The 19,260-nt window shown below is 33.5% G+C and overlaps 2 protein-coding genes across 5 annotated transcripts; both read right to left on the minus strand.

Annotated features, from left to right (window-relative positions):
- Positions 1–5,607: 5,607 nt before the first annotated feature.
- On the minus strand, positions 5,608–11,230 carry LOC120067695 (type IV inositol polyphosphate 5-phosphatase 7-like). Of its 4 annotated transcripts, none has more exons than XM_039019231.1 (15): positions 10,218–11,223; positions 10,054–10,135; positions 9,685–9,735; positions 9,494–9,578; positions 9,288–9,392; positions 8,387–9,092; positions 8,085–8,278; positions 7,649–7,757; positions 7,389–7,537; positions 7,052–7,301; positions 6,874–6,945; positions 6,582–6,643; positions 6,411–6,506; positions 6,164–6,331; positions 5,608–6,064 (listed from the first exon to the last, which is right to left on the minus strand). In XM_039019231.1, the coding sequence occupies exons 1-10, from the start codon at positions 10,245–10,247 to the stop codon at positions 7,082–7,084; spliced, it is 1,731 nt and encodes a 576-aa protein (XP_038875159.1). In that variant the 5' UTR covers positions 10,248–11,223; the 3' UTR covers positions 5,608–6,064; positions 6,164–6,331; positions 6,411–6,506; positions 6,582–6,643; positions 6,874–6,945; positions 7,052–7,081. The 4 variants fall into 4 exon arrangements, with proteins under 4 accessions (XP_038875159.1, XP_038875158.1, XP_038875157.1 ...); XM_039019230.1 differs by having other exon boundaries at positions 6,164–6,248; positions 10,042–10,135; positions 10,218–11,221; XM_039019229.1 differs by having other exon boundaries at positions 10,042–10,135; positions 10,218–11,221.
- A 2,241-nt stretch (positions 11,231–13,471) lies between these two features.
- LOC120092549 (homocysteine S-methyltransferase 3-like) lies at positions 13,472–18,372 on the minus strand. The gene is made up of 8 exons (XM_039050669.1): positions 18,096–18,372; positions 16,410–16,466; positions 15,951–16,177; positions 15,626–15,755; positions 15,330–15,533; positions 14,534–14,605; positions 14,200–14,374; positions 13,472–13,891 (listed from the first exon to the last, which is right to left on the minus strand). Exons 1-7 carry the CDS (start codon positions 18,273–18,275, stop codon positions 14,228–14,230), a joined length of 1,017 nt encoding a protein of 338 aa, XP_038906597.1. The 5' UTR covers positions 18,276–18,372; the 3' UTR covers positions 13,472–13,891; positions 14,200–14,227.
- Positions 18,373–19,260: the final 888 nt, after the last annotated feature.

A 19,260-nucleotide genomic window follows, 5' to 3' on the forward strand; every position in this document is an offset into this window, starting at 1 on the left:
CTCTTTTCATTTTAAACACTTCAAACTGACCCAAAAACCGATTCTCAACTTGAATCCATTGAGCTACCTAGGGGACCTTATGGACCTATGGCTCGAAGCTCCAAAAGTACATGAATAGCTGACTAGAGTCACGAGATCCACCATTTTTTAACTGCTAGACATTCCACTAAAGACCGACAACTGCACTATTCTCACCACAAATATATTTCTGTGTCTATCGGATATAACCAATCAACAGTATGATAACCTTTCACAGATGCTTGTAAGTACAACTGGACCAATTTATTGTTTTTCCCCTGTAGTTACATCTAACTCCTTAAGTACCACCGATCCCTCTAATGAACAATACAACATAGTCCTACTATGTGTGGACACCTCTCGGGCCATAAGAAGGTGTGTGGCATCACATCGTCCAAGCCCTAGAATCAGCCCTTAAGGGAGCAATCTATCTACTTACCCCTGTTTCGAGGAAAGAGTGAATTCCATCTTGTGTAGCGGAGTTCCCAACTCCCAAATTAGACAAATCCCCAAAGTAGTAGGTTTGAGTCAGAGATCTGGCCACTCGCACCCATGCAAATCAAAAGACTGCCTTCAAAGGCAGGAGTTCCCAACTCACTAAGGATTGAGGTCATGTTACCTATGGTCATCTTAGTGAAGTGAAGTCTATGTCATAAACGACGTTATATAACGAGATTATAACACTTCATGGTCCGGTCTTATACAAACTCTTTGTATAGGATGCCCCCACTCGCATGTTCCCATATGAATGATTAGGATCAAACCATCTGTAGCAAGTCACAACACTTGTAACTATTCTACAAAGCGGGTCTCATCCATAGCGTTACCAGGATAAGGTTTCCCTCCTATATCCATATACTACAGACCATTTTGGTTATCACGTAAAGCATGATCCACTTGTATGTCTCCACATACATGCTTAAGTTACAAACGACAACCAGGGATTTTAGTTTATTGGTTTGTGGTAAAGCAAATAAAACATCCAATGTTCATAGACAAAAGTGAAGAAAATATCATATGTTATAAATCACAAGCATTTGTTCAAAAACTGTATTTACCAACTACAGGACACGAGAGTTTAGGGCATCATCCCCAACAGGAGGAGCAATAATCTGGAGGAGCACCATGCAGGGGTACATTGCTGACTCCACCATGGAGGCTAAGTACATAACGGCTTGTGAAGCTGCTAAGGAAGCTGTGTGGCTCAGGAAATTCCTAACTGATCTGGAAGAGGTTCTAGACATGTCAAAGTCCATCATACTTTATTGTGATAATAGTGGTGTTGTGACTAATTTTCGAGAGCCTCGGAGTCACAAATGTGAGAAGCACATAGAGAGAAAGTATCATCTCATCCGAGAGATTATGCATCAAGGAGATGTGATCGTCACGCAGATTTCATTGAAGCACAACGTTGCTGATTCATTTACAAAGATCCTCATGGCTAAGGTGTATGAAGGTCACCTGAAGAGTATGAGTCTACGGGACATGCCACATATAGTCTAGGACAAGTGGGAGATTTTGTACTAGGTGTGTTTTATGCCCTAGTTTATTGTTTTGTATACTTGTATATTCGTGTGACTTGTATATTGTACACCCCACTAGCTTTAAGACGAGTGAGAGATTGTTGAGGTTGATGCCCTAAATCTCGTAGGGTCTTGTAGTTTGTAATTGTATTGTACAAACATTTTATTTATTTAATAAAATATGAGATGTTTTATTTGACATTTAGTAGCATTAAACCCACAAACCAATAAACTAAAGTCCAAGATTATCTTCTATAGCTTAAACATGTATGTGGAGACATATAAGTGGATCATGTTTAAGTGATAATCTAAATGGTCTGTAGTAGATGGATAAGGCTGGGTACCTTATCCTGGTGACACTACGAGTACGACCCACTTTGTAGATGTTACAATTGTTGTAAAGTGCTACAAATGATTTGTTCTTGATCATTCATATAGAGACATTTTTATAATTTTCTAATACCTAACGATTTTCCACAAAGGATAATGAAAAAAAAATTGTAAAAATGGAATTACGACCATTTCCTATAAACATCTTATCTGTAAGTAGAGCTATTATATACAAAGAAGTTTGTATAAGACCGGACCACGAAATGACTAGTTTCATTATTTAACACCGTTTATAATAGAAATTTACATTTCACTAGGATGACCATAGGTGACATGACATAAATCTTGGGTGAGTTGTAAACTTCTACCTATGAAGGTGATCCTTTGATTTGTATGGGTGAGAGTGGTCAAATCGCCGACTTAACAAGCCTATCATTTTGGGGGATTCGTCTGATTAAGGAGTTGGGAATACAACTACATAAGATAGAATTCACTCATTCCCTGAGGTCAAGGAAAGTAGATAAATTACTCCCTTAAGGGCTGATTTCTAGGACTTGAACAATGTGGCGTCACACCCTCTCTTGGCTTGAGAAGGGTCTAGTCATAGTTGGACTTGATTTATTGTTCATTAGAGGGATCGGTGGTACTTAAGGAGTTAAATGTAACTATAGGGGCAAAACGATAATCTTGATCCAACTGTACTCACGAGCAATTTGTGAAGGGTCATTGCACTGTTGATTGGTTATATCTAATAGACACATAAATTGTTGAATAATATAATTAAAGAAGTTTAAATAATTATTCAAGTATCATTGGAGCTTCAAACTATAGGTCCATGAGGTCCCCTCTATAGCTCAACCGGGATTAAATAAGAATCAATTTGGATTAATTTGAATTGCGCAAATTAATTGAGAGAATTACTTATATGTGATATAATTAATTGAATTTAATTACATATGATATAATTACTATAATGTATTAATACATTATAATATAAAGTTTATTTGAGAGGAAATAAATATGAATATGATTCAAATATTAATTATGAATTGAGAACTGAAACTATAAGTTATATTATATGTGATACAATATTAACTGACATTGGTTAATGTTTAATATGAATATAATATATAGCTATATACCTATATATATACATATAATAAGTGTTATATATATATATATATATATATATATATATATATATATATATATATATTATATATATTAAAATTATATTCATTTTCAGTCTTAATTTTGAAATTAAGGGAGGGAAATAACTTCCTTCCCCTATTCTCTCTCAACCCACGTATTTTGTGAGTGGTTGGGAGTGACTATCATCTTCTTCTTCGTTTTGACAGAGTGTAGATGACAGAAGATTCTCTCTAAGAAGAATAAAAAAGCCTCCCAATCTCTCTTCTCCTCTCTCAACTCTTATTCCCTCCCAAAAATCACAGAGCCCACAACTTTTGTGATTCTCATCCTGGAGAATACAGAGGACTCATTCATGGTGGCCATTTGGAGATCAATTTGTTCGTGAATTTTGTAGAAAAGGAAAAACGTGAAGATTAGATCTTCAAGGGTAAGTCTCTATTCTCCATATTCTCTTACTCCTTTTTTTTTTATTTTTTTTTTTACTTATAAGCATGTTATTTTATTTTAAATGCATAATGATTTGTTTTTCAAAATTGTAAGTTCTGTAAAAATTGGGATTTGGAACCCATCCTGTTTCCTTCATAAGAGGTATGACAAAATATGAAAAGATTCTAGATATTAGAATGTATTATGGTATAGACCAACATAGATTTCAGTTAAATTTAGTATGTGTGGCAATATACGACAAAATTTTAATTATTTATGAGTAAGGTATTTGTTAGGGGTGTTCATGGGTTGGGTTAGGTTAGGTTGATAGACTTTTTGGACCCAATCCAATTGTTAGAGTTTAAATTTCTTCAACCCAAATAACCTCTATCAACCCAAATAACCTTATTAAAAAATGAACCCAACCCAACCCAACCGTGAAATATTTGGGTTAGTTTGGTTCGGGTTAATTGAGTCATTTATTTAAAATTTTGTTCTAAAAAGAAACAAAAGGTAAATATGTAAAAAATTAATTTAATTATTTTCATATATTGAATTAAGAATAACTACCCAATTTCAATTTATATAGTGAAAATTTTCTTTTTAAATTGCAAAGAAACTACCTTTAAGAGTTGTTGAAGAATAATTATCCAAAAATATTGGAATTAAATAAAATTAAAATCAATATATGTATAAATAATTGTGTTATAAGTAACAAAAAGAAAATATATTTTAAAGTTAATAATAAATTCGGATTGGTTCAGGTTAGCTTGGGTTATATTAGGTGAACCTATGAACCAACCCAACCCATCAAATTTTTATTTATTTGAACTCAACCAATCCAAACGAGTTGATAACACAACCCAAACCGCACGAGTTGGATTGGGTTGATCGATTTTTTCAGGTCTATCGAGTTTTTTTTAACACCCCTAGTATTTGTGAGTCTAATTAGACTTCATTTGATAGCTATTTTGAATGTCACGCATTTACTTATTTCATGTCTAAATTTTGAGTTACTCGATGAAAATCAGGTCAAGATTATGTTTTCAGATTCTAACTAATTTTCATTCATATGCTATTATTTTTTATAACTAAAGTTAGTTTTGATGTGCTATTTGATTGAAATAGTTTTTTATTGTTTATTTCACAATAAATGTATATTCAAATTTCAAATTTATGATATTTTGGGTAGCTGAGTTTATTAAATCTTGTTTTAGGTTGTTAGATATTTCTTTGAAATATACCATAATTTTAAGAATTTGTTAGCAGGGGTATTATTGTCCATTATTAAATTTTAAATAGTATTATAATTAGTCATTTGACCATTTTCACCAAATTTTTTCAAAACGTCATTTAATTTTAGTCATTTATTCAATCGCTCCAAATATTTATATTAATACATAAAGTCTCGATGCAAAGTTAATAACTATCATATAATTGTTTCTATCGTTCATTGTTAAAATTTAATCTAAAATATTATTTTTCACTCAATTCATTTGTCTTGAAAAAATATAAAAGGAAGAAAGAAATGTAAAAGACAAATATAATAAAGAAATATGGCCAAATTAATAAAGAAAATAATAGAAAATAGATAAAAATAAAAAAAATAAAACAAAACTGTATTCCCTTGGAATCGAACCTAAAATATAATGTCCCACAACCAACCAAGCCAACATTTAAAGTCATAATAATGGAACAGAGAGAAACTATTTTTGATAATTCCCAAATTCTGACTCCAATTTAGAAATGTTTCTCAAATTTTTAAAACAAGAAACAAAAACCGTTATCAAACGTTAGTTTCTTAAAAAATAGAAATAGAAACATGATAGAAGAAACAAGAATTTTATTAAATGGGCTCTTAGTGTCTATAGTTTGAAAGCTAATTCACAAATTAACTTAATCACCAAAAGCAAAGAACTTCACCAAAGGCTATTGCCCACAACTCTCCTTCCTCCGTTTTCTGCTCTCCTTTTTTTTTCTTTTCCCTAAAATCCCTTGAAAAGGTTGAGTCAAAAGCATATCATAAATGGACTCCGAATCGAACTTGTAGTTGAGAGCACAATGATCCGCCATCGAAATGGTTGAAAAAGAGGAAGGAGGAAGCATGGTTTTAATGGAGGAAAAACGAAAATTCTAATTAGAATCTAGAAGTAGGGAATGTAAGAATCAAGATTATGATGAAGATTAAGATGAAATGTTAAACCAAACGTGAGCTTGGAATTACAATCTATTGCAAACCCATTACTTTCTAGCCTCTCAAAACATGTCCTAAATGATAAAAACATTGAGGGAGCCCACTATTGTACTATAGAGGGATTGAAAACTTATGCTTAAAATCAAGCTCTCAATCTTCTTTCCCAATAATTGACATATATTCTTCTTCTTAAGGTCGGAGGTTCACTTAACAAAAAAAGTCTTCCAAATTTCTAGCTACCTCTTCTCAGGTGGGATCAGACTGACCAGCAGTCCATCCTACTGCTTCAAACGGAAGTAGAATACAAGATTTTCCGGTTGATTCGTTGGGTTCATCCTCGGTTAGTTCTGTACCAAACATTCCAAATTTTCAAGACCATTCCTCAATCCTTGTTCTTGTATTCTCTTCAGAATAACTCTTGCTGCAAAAGCAAAGGTCTAACATTAATACAATATGCCCATTTTGGAATGACTTTCTTTGTGTTCTTAACCATTTAGAAAATATTCTAAACTAGCTTTACCTTTTGTTCCACTTTTTGAGAATGCCGGTACAACCCCGAGCGTCAAAAGTTTCAATGAGGGGCGACATAGACAGTATTTATTTACCTGTTATTCGGCTGGAGTTTTAAGTGATTGTTTATTCCAGGCCAAAATAAAATCATCACCATCATAATCTACCAATCAATTACCTATACATAAGTATACCATTAAAATTCCATTTTGAAAAACTAACTAATAAAAGTGATCAATGTACAAACCATACTATACCTGAGAAATATATGGAGTTCTGATTATTTGAGATCATGATATGTTGGAAACCACTGTGGGTCTGTGTAATTCAACCCAATTCCAACATTTTAATATCTGACAAGAAGAATAAGGATAAGTAACGAAGAGAAGTAAACCAAAAGAAAACCATCATTTGAAGGAAACACTGACCCTCCTGCTTTATGGACATGAAAGATTTCTGAGAACTGTTTGATGTTTGTTCACCATCATGGCTGCAATATGGTAAACAAGTGCAAAGCATAAGGATCGGATTGACCGATGATTCAAAATTTCCTGTTAACGAAAAGAATCATGCTTCCAAATTCAAATTGAGATGCAAATTTACCATCCCAAACATAATAATGCTGTTTAATGATTATGCTTTTATACATTATGTCCATTGCCTATATCAGCCTAGATGAAGGTTGAACTTGAAAATCTACTATGATGTTAAGTAGTTCACCTGGAATTCTTCAAATATCATTTCTCCTGGAGCTGGTTTAAGGCGAAGATGAAGTACTTTCATAGTTGGTTTCTTCATGTGTGAAAAAAAAAGAAAGAACTGAGATAAACTGGAACCTCTCACAATAATAGATTTTGTAAAAGTGAAAGATCAGATGAGACAGAGAGAGAGAGCTTACATAAACACCAGTCCCAGCCATTACACTCTTTCAGTAAAAGTTCAGTTCAGTATATCCATGAGAGTATGGTAAAAGCTCCTCCACATCAATCTTGGAACTAGAACTCATGTTTTTCTTTAATTGGCCATGGTTTGACTCTACCTCAGCACAAAACATGCCATAAACAGGTCTATGATCTGAAAACCGGGATTCACCCCGGACATACGATAATTGACGGAGACCTTGTCCATACCACAGAATCCGATCACACCTTCGACCAAAAAATTAACAGACAGATATAAGAACTCAGGGAGGGGTTGTTCTTGGTGCAGTAAACTTACTTGAGAGCCATTCTTACCAAGCAGGAGTCCGACGTTTCTCCTTCCAGTACATACCATCCCCAGAGTATTGATCTGAATTATTTGAGTATTTGTAAGTGGGTGGAAAATATATATTGCCTTCGTTCCATCCAACAAAGACTCGGCCGTAATTCTGCTCATTACGTAACTGCTAAGAAGGAAATGATTTAAATAAAAAAGTTGCATTACTAATGATATCAGGTAAAACAAAGCATTTAGAACACAAAACTACTCATCACAGGAATAATTATAAACGTGCCTGATCATTCTCAAGCAACACTCTCCAATTTTGCATCTCAACAAGTGCCTTGGCAGAGCGGTGAGATAAAGCGATTCGGTAATTTAAATCTCCAAACCAGATAATTCGACTGGAAGATCAACTCATAGTTAAAATATTTTTAGGCAGTGTCGGTAGACAGATAAAGAACATCAAATTGAATGAATGCATCAAACATAGGCATGCATGGTTCATGACTTTGATTTATACTTTCTAAAGCAAAATTACTAGATACTAACCCATGAATAAATCAGTTGAAAATGAACTGGCCTAACATGTGTTATGCAATTGTCTCAAATTATTAACATATATATATATATATATATATAGGTTTTTATCTATTCCATTTTCAATTCTCAGCTTCATCTAACTGCAAGCAATAATGGAATAACTGAACGCTGGAGAGTAAGGATCTAACTCGTGCTCAAGGATTGTTTGGGGTGACTTCTGATGAGGCAAACCTCGATCACACCGAAACCGGGTCTTCTTCAGGATCTCCATCACATCAGAGTTCCTTCTTAGCTCATCACCCTGTTTCTGTCCTGAGGTTAAGTGACTACAGATGAAGCAAAAGCTTGTTTGATGCAAAGACAAACTGACTGAAATTGATCCCTGCAATAAAACATGCAGAATATACTAAGTTACTTAATAACAAGCTTATTTTATACTTCTGGGGAGCCACAAGAAGATACAAAACACAGTAACTACTAAAATATGTACCTTATTTCCTAGATAACCCATCAATCCTCTACCAACACAGGATACTTTCACGTCCCGTATTCTATCCTTCAATTCACTCCTGACCCATATTGTGAGAAAAATGCCAACCATTTGTTTATTAGAAACCAAGCAATACCGTGAATGTCCCAAACTTCTGAGTTCATCTTCCTTGGATGTGGATCCGTTATATAACGGTGGTGAGAATAAAGTTTCACTTGTCAAATCCCCATGGCATCCATCATCTTCGGATGATCCCCATTTGGAATAGTCACTCAGCCTTGAGTCATTGCTTTGCCTACAATAATCACTTTGCCTGTTATAGTTGCTTAGCCTGTGTCCCCATCTGAAACTGGATTCGTAGTCACTGGGCCGGTGGTCAAAGATCACATGATTAGAGATGCTAAATCTTCTATCAAGTTGAGGCAGAGCAGTTGACTGGTCGTTAGATGGTCTACCGCTATTAGTTGTATGAAAAGATCGACGACGACAGTAAGATGAGTCCTTGAGCCTCATTGATTCCTCAAAATCATCATTCAATTCTATGGCTGGCTTAGGGGTGGGAAATGGCATGTAGCACATTTTATCTCCACTTGAGACGGGAAGATTGTTTAGTGTTTTCCGAATGAGGGTTAGCCATTTCCTGGCAGGACCGCTGTCCTCTGCGCCCAACACATTACCAGCATTAAGTGGAACTATCTCTTGAAATCTGAAAGACATGGTAGAAGTAGATAAAATTTTAAGTTTTGTTTCTTTAAAACAGTAGGGGTATCTCAGGCTAGTATACTGCATCATAAATCACAACCTCGCATAATTTGAGTATGATTTTATAAAATAATTCAAGAGCTAAAATTAAGAAACTTGGCAGAAAACGCACACTCAGATGTATCGAATCTACTCATACCCAAGTACGTAAATGTCTGCAGGGGCTGAGGTATGAAGCCAGTCTTCTAAACTTAGATTACTAGGAGGGGATCTGCCACCGACGTTCCATGTAGCAACAAAAATGCTGCTCCCAAAACAAACATAGAAGTACTGGTAGTTAAATTACAGATCAACAAAACGTGCAATATGAAACTTGATCTTTAAAAGGAAAAAAATCATATACACCTATAGTCCTGAACATCTATGATACGAGGATTGTCGATATTCATATGTCCATGGTGGCTATGCTCTATGCTCTTACTAGATTCATCTGTGGAGAGAGAGATACAGAGAAAAAGATTCAAGGATTTAGAAAGTGGATTGGTTTAGAAATAAAGTGACAGATTTATATACTTGAACTGTTTTGCTTTTCTTACCAGTGTAATTCTCTCTCATTGAAATACTATTCCTATACTCAACATCACCTCCTGGACAAGCGAGACACTATTAGTTAGCACATGAACCTTGTACTGAAATCAGCTTCTAACAGACTAGCACCAATAATCCATTACTACAACTAGCAAATATCCCAATTCTTTATTTGGTTGCAGAAAGATTCGTATAAAATGGGAATCAAGAGAATCAGGAAACCATCAAGGTACGGAGCAGTGTAATTGAATGTTTGGATTTGAGATTCAATAAAGCTACCAAGACAAGATATGAGATTATAGTGCAACTTTAATATAGAGGAGAAAAATCTCTACTAAAAAAGAAGGAAGGTGTTTGAGATTCACTTTCATAAATACCGTGATCTGCCTGATAATCTCCACTTCCACTTTTACTCTTGATATTGAACCATTTTGTAACCATCTTCTTGGACCATGAGAGCTGCAACAAACAGTTAAGAAGAAACAAAAATCAATTTCCCATAAGGAAAAAGACTTGTTTCAAGTAGAAGAAAGAGAAACACCTTGCTTTTCTTCGAATTCCCATCGCTCATTGTTTCTGTGATTCTTCATGCAGCTTCCTCTGTTATCTTTTAGGAATCTCTCTAGGTTAATGAGTTGTGGTCAGAAGAAAAAGAAAGAGAAAGAGAGAGAACCCCAAGTGGGATTTCCCTTCCCCAAATGGCAGGTGAACTTTGAAGTTCAATACAATGACATGCAATCCAACCAAGTTTCCCTGTTTACTACTCATTTGTTCCCCAAATCACCAAAACAAACTCAGTAAAAAAACCCAATAGAAGAACAAAATGACACATGCATTTTCTCAAACAGAAGACGGAGAAGAAAGTGAAAACAAACTTGAAAAGCATAAGAAGCGATGACCCAGATTCTGAATCAGGAGAAAACAATGTTGTGAAAAAAGAGAGAAGGAAAAGAAAGAGAAAGAAGCTGATTTATCAAACTTCTTTTCACTTAATCCCAAGAGGGCCTCTCCCGAATAACCCACCAAGTACAAAGTCTGAACAGTACAGAGTGCAGAAATAGAGAGAGAAAATGGCTCAAGACTTAAAGAGAAGGGAATAGTAGGGATCTCTTTGTTCATGGCCATGGAAAGGAAAAGAAAAAAGAAAAAAAATTCAACCTCAGTGGTCCATTGAAGGCGAGTTTGCATCAATCTCCTTCTTCTTCTCATTATGGTCCACCAAAACCAGTTGCAAAAGGCACAAACCCGAAGCTTTTGCTTGAATATGGGGTACCCACTTAACAATTCCAAACTACATTGACAAATCATGCTTTTATCTCTCCGTTCTTTTTTACCTTCCCCAATTGGGGTTCTCTCAAATTTTACTTCTCTCTGCATACAGATTCAGCCCCTTAAGCTCAATAGTGCTATCTAATCAACAAGAAGCACTTTTGAAATGCTTCACGACTAATACTCAAAAGACCCCAAATTTTTCTTGAAAAGTGTAATTTTTGTGGAGATCAAAATGGAAGAAAGAGCGATGAAATAATAAAAAGCTGCCTTTACACATCAGAACCCATCAATGATTTTTGAGGATTTAGTAACCTTGAACCTTGGATTTACGTCACTAATATTCAATTAAACATGATTATGGTAATTAAAAAGGAAAAAAATAGAGGGGTTTGAAGAAAGTTTCAATTTTTTAATGAGAGAGAGAAAGAGGAAAGAGGCGGGTTTGATTCACTGTTGTTGGTATGCATATCATCAAAAAAGGCTGTCCCTTTCCTTGTGGGTTTATTCCTGAAGCTCATAATTATTGAGCCTTATCGATGGTCAATTCAGTTAGAGCAAACTTGAAAATCTGACGACAAAATTTAGTGAGCTGATGGTGGAACATTCCAATGCTGGGTCACCATATTAAATATACACTCATCAACTCAGCAACCAATATTCATATGGACATCCTTTCTCTTCATGCTCATCTGCCTTTACGCATTTGCATTTATTTCAACTAGTGCTAATCAATCAACCAAGAAATATTCAAACCTATATTCTATCTAAAACAACCTATTAAATGTGGAGTTTGATTTTCATTCAAGAAATTCATGAACTCGAACTGCAGTTGTGGCTGTTCAAGTCTCTAAACATAATCTTTATAGACTTAGTCTTCTTAGAACATTCACTTGAGCTCTCTAATTCCCTGAACTTAGGCTTAAAGTGTTAAAACCACGGCTCAAACTCTCTAGTAAAAGTTAATCCGACAAATATACAACTATATAAAATATCAAGTGTCATTACGTGGAGTCTTAGTTAACAAATTTCACTAAAATAAATGGAAAATATAAAGCATAAGAGAAATAAATTTGGCATATTTAGGATTAGTGGTTTATTTTGACTCTGATTAAAGAAATTCATGAACTTGAATAATAGCACTCAATGTTCAAGTCTCCAAACATAATCTTTCTAAATGTAGATTTCTTAAAACTTCCATTTAAACTTCCTGATTCATTGATTTAGGCGTAAAATGTCAAACCCACACCCCAAACTCTCTCGTAAAAAAGTTAACGTGACAAATGTACAATCATATATAATATCAAATTTAATGTAATGGTTATCAAAATGTACAAAGAAACTAAAAATCAAATGGAAATTACAAGGAAAAAGAGGATTTTACAAGTAACCAAATACATAGATAGAAAATATGAATTCAAAATTTTTAAAAGTGGTTCTAACTTGAAAATTGGACACTCATGTTCGATTGTGTAATGAGTGGATCTCCATTGTTTTCATATCAAGGAGGTTGTCTAATCAACAAAAAATGATTGATTTTTCTTTTTTAAAAAATGGAATGAAATCAGCCCCTTCTTTTTCTTTCATAACTTGTTTGAAAGTATTGAGAGAGTTATTTGAATGAGAACAAAGGAAAAAGAAAAGTGAAGGTTGAACAGCAGTTAAAAGAAACATGTTAAGTGAATAATCCCATCAAGTAAAAAGGAGTTGGGCCATGTTTGGACAATTAAAGAAGAATTGACCTCACTATTCCTTCCTTTTGCCTTCAAAATGAAATACTCCATTGTGGTGTATATGATGTCATTTCCATGAAATATCATTTGAAATGTAATCATCCTTTTGTCCTAGCCATTCAATGTATAAAGAAGTGTTTGATATATCTGTTTGAATCTTCAAATTACAATTTTTTGTTCAAATAATCATATTCTTAAACTTCTTATTTACATGCAAATTATGTCTCTTGAAGTCTTTGCAACACTATTAAGTTCTATTTTTAGACGTATGAGGTATGTAGACTTTCCATTCTTATAATTTTCATTCCAAATATGATCACTCATAAATGACTATTGAATATACCTATTATGAAATCGACAATCAAAGAAAACAAAAAAACATGAACAGTAAATATATACAGAGATTTATGTGATTTACTAACAATATATTAGTTACGTCCATGGACAATGGTAGAAATTAAATGTTATTAGAGAGAAAATATTAGAGTACAAATTTAGAGACATTAGACAAATCAAAGAGCTTATATATAGCGCATCCCTCTAAACCTAGGGCCAAAATTATGAATAACGTAAATAATATAAATACAAATTTAGATGAAAGTCTTCTTAACTCTACCAATAAGATTCAAGGCATTCAAAATTTATTTACCTCTCTTGCTCGTGTTTGATCATTCGTAACGTCAGATAACATATTCAAGGCATGTAGGAACAATTTTACATTGTTCGGAAACATGTATTCATTACCTCTCTCACCTCACTCGACTTCCAACTTTTGTTCATAGAGAAACTCCAGAATCCTCAAAATTTAATATATTTCATAGAGAAATCTGGTTACTTCTTGCAATCAAAATTTATTCGTTGTTACTTATTTGATGCAGTACATGGTAAAACAGAAGATTCAAACTTAGATGGAAGCCTCTTGGCTGTACCAATAAGACAAACAGCAATAACATTAGCTCTAATTTCCCCTCTTAGAGAATCTAAAGCCAAATCCTAAGGATATAATTAGGCACTCAAAAGTGGGAGCTGCAAAAGATTGGTATATCTTCATCCCCATTGCTTTTGTCTTCAAGCATATGGGCTTCTCTTTTCCTTTCTGGTTTTAGGACTTCTATTTGGTAGTTTGCAATGGAACCATCAATCACTATCAGTTTCAAATTATTGCATCTTGAAAACGCTTGTGAGAATCAGCATTTATCATAGACATGGGCATCTGTGAAAGAAATGAAAAAAAGAAAATAAAGAAAATAAAGGAGATCCTTAGGACTTGAAAATCTCGATTTTTGAGGATAAAATATCACACCTACAAAATAAAATGATCCCAAGACAAATCAAGTATTTTGACCATTTTAGGAGAATTTATGATATAAACAGCTCTCTGTCTTTAATATTTACAAAAACACGATCATTTAGAAGGATATCAACTCATAATTATGTAACACGACGTTTTTCTGTCTCTAGCACAGCTAAGAAAAAGGAGGGCAACAACTGATATATTGGATATAGACATATAGTACATACCAAAGCTTGTAAATAGAGGGGAAACAGCTCAAATGGTTTTAGAAGAAAGTGCTTTGGCTATGCCTCGGATTGTGTTTGGAGTGGTCCTGCAACACCCACCAAACAGAGAGGCTCCAGCTTCCTTCCACTTTCTTACATATGAAACAAAGTCTTCCCCTATCATTCCATCAGATTTCTGCAAACATAAACAGAAGTGACCAAATTTTTCAAAGGATAAACGGAACTAAAAGAGAGAGTTTCTCTGTCTGTTCTGTAGTGTACATCCCGATATGAAGGAATGAAATCGTGAAGTTCCTTCAAATAGCTCACTTAAGTAAAACAGTAGAAAACTTACCAACCACTGTTTGGTCGCACCATCATAAGTCTCCCCACTGTTGGGATAAACCACAATTGGTTTGTTAGTGACCTGCCAATCAGATAACCAGATTCACTTAGATTATGAACAGATCTGAGAGCTGCTCTCTATGTTCTTTTTCCATTATTAGGCTGCTTTCCATGTAATTCCTGTTTATATCCACTAATCATATCATATCACTGAACATTAGCAGAAGCCTTTGGCAGTGAAGAAGGATGGCTATGGTTTAGTATTTTCCTCTTTAAGGAGCATGATTACATCTCTAAAGTGAATAGTTTAGAGGCAAATTTTAAGTGACAAATCTTGGTGTAAGAGGTTGAATTGACTTCATTTGTGCACACTGATTCCTAAATCCTCAAATTTATGATGGGTCTTCATCTCAATATATTTATCAACAAGCAGAGAGAGAATTCGAGAGCTCCCTTTCCTCTCCATGATCTCATAAAGAGAACCAACTACAAAGAAATTCAGCAAAAAGATAATTCCCCTCCTACTGCCTCAACGGCTTACATACCTCAATCCCAGCCCCTCTGACTAACAATATTCCATAGGGCCTACACAATCTACACATTTTCCTAACATGTATTACCACTCCCTCTCTTTGCACACTTACTACATACACTCTAGTAATTTGGGGCCTATCAATTTATTTAGATGAAATTTGTAAGCAAATTTTATTTGAACTTCTTTGGATCTGCTTAGTGCTTTGAACTTCATTGAGACAGATAAGATGATGAGAATGTTAAAGTCATAAAAGGGTATTAGCGAAATTTACCTCCCTAATCGACGAGATTAGTCCATGAATATATCTGGGAGGAGTACAGTTGATTCCTACAGCAACAACTTGCTTTGAAGCATCTGCGATGGAGGCACAGTCAGATATAGAATCCCCACTAACCACATTGATTCCATCCTTGGAGTTGAAAGAAAACCAAGCTGGAATTTCAATGCCCTCTTCATCAAGAAGCTCAGCATATGCCTGAAAATTCCACATAAGCAGCATAAAGAAGTTAAACTTGGAACCCTGCTAACACCAACAATGACAACTAGTTTCCAACAAGATTTTCATACTTGAGCTTCCAACTTGTTTGGAATTGTCTCAAACGCGATTAAGTCAGCACCTGCATTGGCCAGAATTTGCACTCTTCTCCTGTGAAAATCCTTAAGTGTTTCAAGAGTAACTGAATCACCATACTCCCCACTGTAAAATGGCACGACACAACCGTACAACAACAGTTAGATATATATACTTGTACAAAACAGAAAAAAGGACCAAGGGGTTTAGCCTAAAACCATTTTCTCCTAGGAAAATAGCTGGCATGACAATTCCTCCAACTATTGAAATCCGTACTTGCAAATGGTAAAACTCAAACTTAAGGGTAAAGATTTTGCTCACCTGTACTCAGACCCATCAGCCAAATAAGCCCCATAGCTGCCAACTGAGGCAGCTACCAGAATCGGCCTCCTCGATCCCTCTCCACTTGTAGTGAAATCCCAAGAATCCTTTGTACATCGTTCAAGACAGATGTCACGTGCTTCAAGTGCAATTTCAACACTTTTTCTTAGCAAATCTTCACTCTCATCTCTAGAAAACCCTTTAGCCTCAAAACCCTGAAGTGTTGCCTGCATATAATATATATGCAATGAAATCTTGTATTTCTTACAACTGCTAGAATATATGATATTAAATGATTAAATTTCACAATTTAACAGTTTGGATCTAGAGTAATAGTGATAATGGTTGAATCTTATGAACCAAACTAATACTCAAGTTCAGTTGTAGCAACAATTTGAACAATACAATCAGCTACAAAATAGTTTTATTAGAACAGTGAAATGGGGTGGAGAAAAGAACCTGATAAGATGCTGTGGAAATGATATTAGCCCCAGCATCAAGGTAGTCTAAATGTACCTGTCATAAATTAATCATATTAGCTGTTCAAAAAAGTAAGTCTGATTTGTAAGTTTGTACACGAAAGTAAGTTTCAACAATGTAAATATCGAAACATTTTATGTTGTTTAATTTTAGATATTAATTATGCAGTTTAGAAAGAAAAAAAATATAAAACAATACTTTTATTTAGATTTTGGACATACGGATACGAAAACATAAAAACAAGAAACATGATTTTGTTGTTTTCTGAAATTTCCACACAATATTAGAAACATTTATGAGAAATGAGAAATGAGAAATACGAGACAAATTCTATTAAAAACAAGAAAAACCCAAATAAAACACTTCTATAGGTCCAACAATTGTAAAAGTACAGACATTTGAAACTCCAATCGATAGGAAAGGAGTATATCTCCTTTTGACATAAATTAACATGAGATCGTAAAAACTAAAAAGCATGCATAACATAATTTACGATCGATTCAATTATATAGAAGATTAAGATCGTTGTTAATATCCATTTCAAATCAAAATATATCGTTGCCATTATTTACATCATTCACAACTAATTTTTACATGTCACCTATCATGTTAATTTTAATTCATCGTTTTAATAAAAGAGTCTCCTCCAATAATTTTTGGAACAATTTCAGAGTTCTATTAAGATAAAACTTCCCGAAGCCTACATGATTGATACATACCCTAGTCCCTAATGTTCCAGAGCATTTAGCATAATTTAAAAAACAAATTAATTTATCATAGCTCAACCGTAATTCTTATGCAACATTTCGAAACTAAAAAAAAAAAAAAAAAAAAAAAATCATATACTGAAATTGAAAATAATAAATAAATAATTTCAAGAGGTGGCGGCGCAGACGACTCGAACAAGAGACACTGCTAGCTAACCTGAGCCCAATTTTAATACTGGGCCTGCTACCAATCCATAGTATGGCCCATAATAATCCATGTTATTCAAATATTTAAATCGTGATTTAACTTTTTTTTTCCCAAAGAATAAATAAATAAATAAATAAGAAAAGAAAAAGACATGCGTGATAACAGTTTTGTTTTTATTGGAACCAAAAAAAAAAAAAAGAAAAGAAAATTCTGGTCATATGCTCCATTTTTCAGAAAAATAAAGAGAGCTCTTACTAAAAAAAATTAAAATGAATAATAGCTGCTAAGCTATAAAAATGGTTTAATATGTTTTTTAATTTTAAACTTACATCGAATGGTCCTTATAAATTTATATCACGTTTGAAATTTAAAAATAAGCCTTGAAAACTATATATATATTTTGAAATTGGACTAAAAATTCAACTAAGACATCCACAATTTTTAAAATAAAAAATAAAAAACCAATTAGTGACCGTTTTAAATTTATGAACTAAATAAATACGAATTTAAGAATATAATATTGAATATTACATTTCTCTCAAAAAAAAAAAAAAAAAACTGAATATTACATCTAATAGATCCCCGACATATTTTAGCTTTTAAAAAGCTAGCAGATTTAGGCAACAATAGAGATGAGGTTGGATAAGAATAAAATTGAGAATTTTAAATTAAACCCTAAATAATAAAAATATTAAAAGAAAGATAAGTTTTGATCTAGACCAAAGTTTTCATGGAGAGAAAAGAAAGTACCCGTCGGACAAGGTGAGGGGATGTGATGAGGCATTTAGCGCTCCAGAGAGGATCGTTAAGATCGGCACCGAGGCGCTCCAGTTCTGTCGCAAAGCCGCCGTCAACAACGCCGTAGCCACCGCACTGTCGCAGAAAATCGGTAAGGAAGGTGGTGGTCATTTCGGCGATTTCTTTACCCATGTTTTCGGCCGAAACAGGTGCCTTGTTAAATGCTCTGACTCAGACTGTTCGTACGCCAAAGGCAAGTGAAAACACACACATGGCATTGAAATGCACCTTCTCGAAATCCTTTTATAGGCAAGGCATAGAGACGAAATTACCAAAATGCCCTTAATATGCTTAATTATTTCCCTCGGGTACCTCTACTCCTCCTCTTCCCGTTTGTGCTTTGTGTCGGTTTGGATTGAGTCGACAAAAAACTGTTTTTCAAAGCATTTATTTTTATTTAAACAATCATTTCTTTAAAAATACTCTTTAAAAGCTATTTAAATTATTATTAAATATTCTATTTTTTTTAAATTACTTATTTTTAAAATTAAATATTTGAAAATACATTTCAAACATATATTAAATTTGATAAATATCAATTTATCTTTAAACTTTGATATCGTATCAATTCAAATCTTAAATTTCTATAATTGGATGAATTTATATTTTTCTTCAAATTTTATTTGATCAATATTGTGTGAAATTTATAATTTTTTGTTCATTGAACTTTGACGTTTCACTAACCAATCAATATATACTCTTTATTACGATTATCTTTGAAAATTATTCTGACATTAATTCTCAAAAGTATGGAGACTTCTTTAAATATTGGTTTTATAAAATGTACAATTTGAATAAATGCATGGATTATTCTCAAAAGAAATTGTGAATATAAATCTAAATTGATTCATTCATGAAAGTCTAAGATTTTAATTGATACAATTATAAGTTTTACATGAGGTTTTTTAAACAAAATGTAAAAGAGAGTTCAAATTGGTATACTTATCGAAGTTTTTTATTCAATTAATAGTTGAGAGTTTAAATTGAAATATAAAGTTTAGAGGTATAAATTGATATTTTTTTAATAAATAAATAAATGTTTTATAGTGTTTTAAAAATAAGTTAAACACTCATTTATTATTTATTTTATATCTACATTTCACATTTTGTTGCATTA

This window comes from Benincasa hispida, chromosome 12 (assembly GCF_009727055.1).
Source record: "Benincasa hispida cultivar B227 chromosome 12, ASM972705v1, whole genome shotgun sequence".
NCBI lineage: Eukaryota > Viridiplantae > Streptophyta > Magnoliopsida > Cucurbitales > Cucurbitaceae > Benincasa > Benincasa hispida.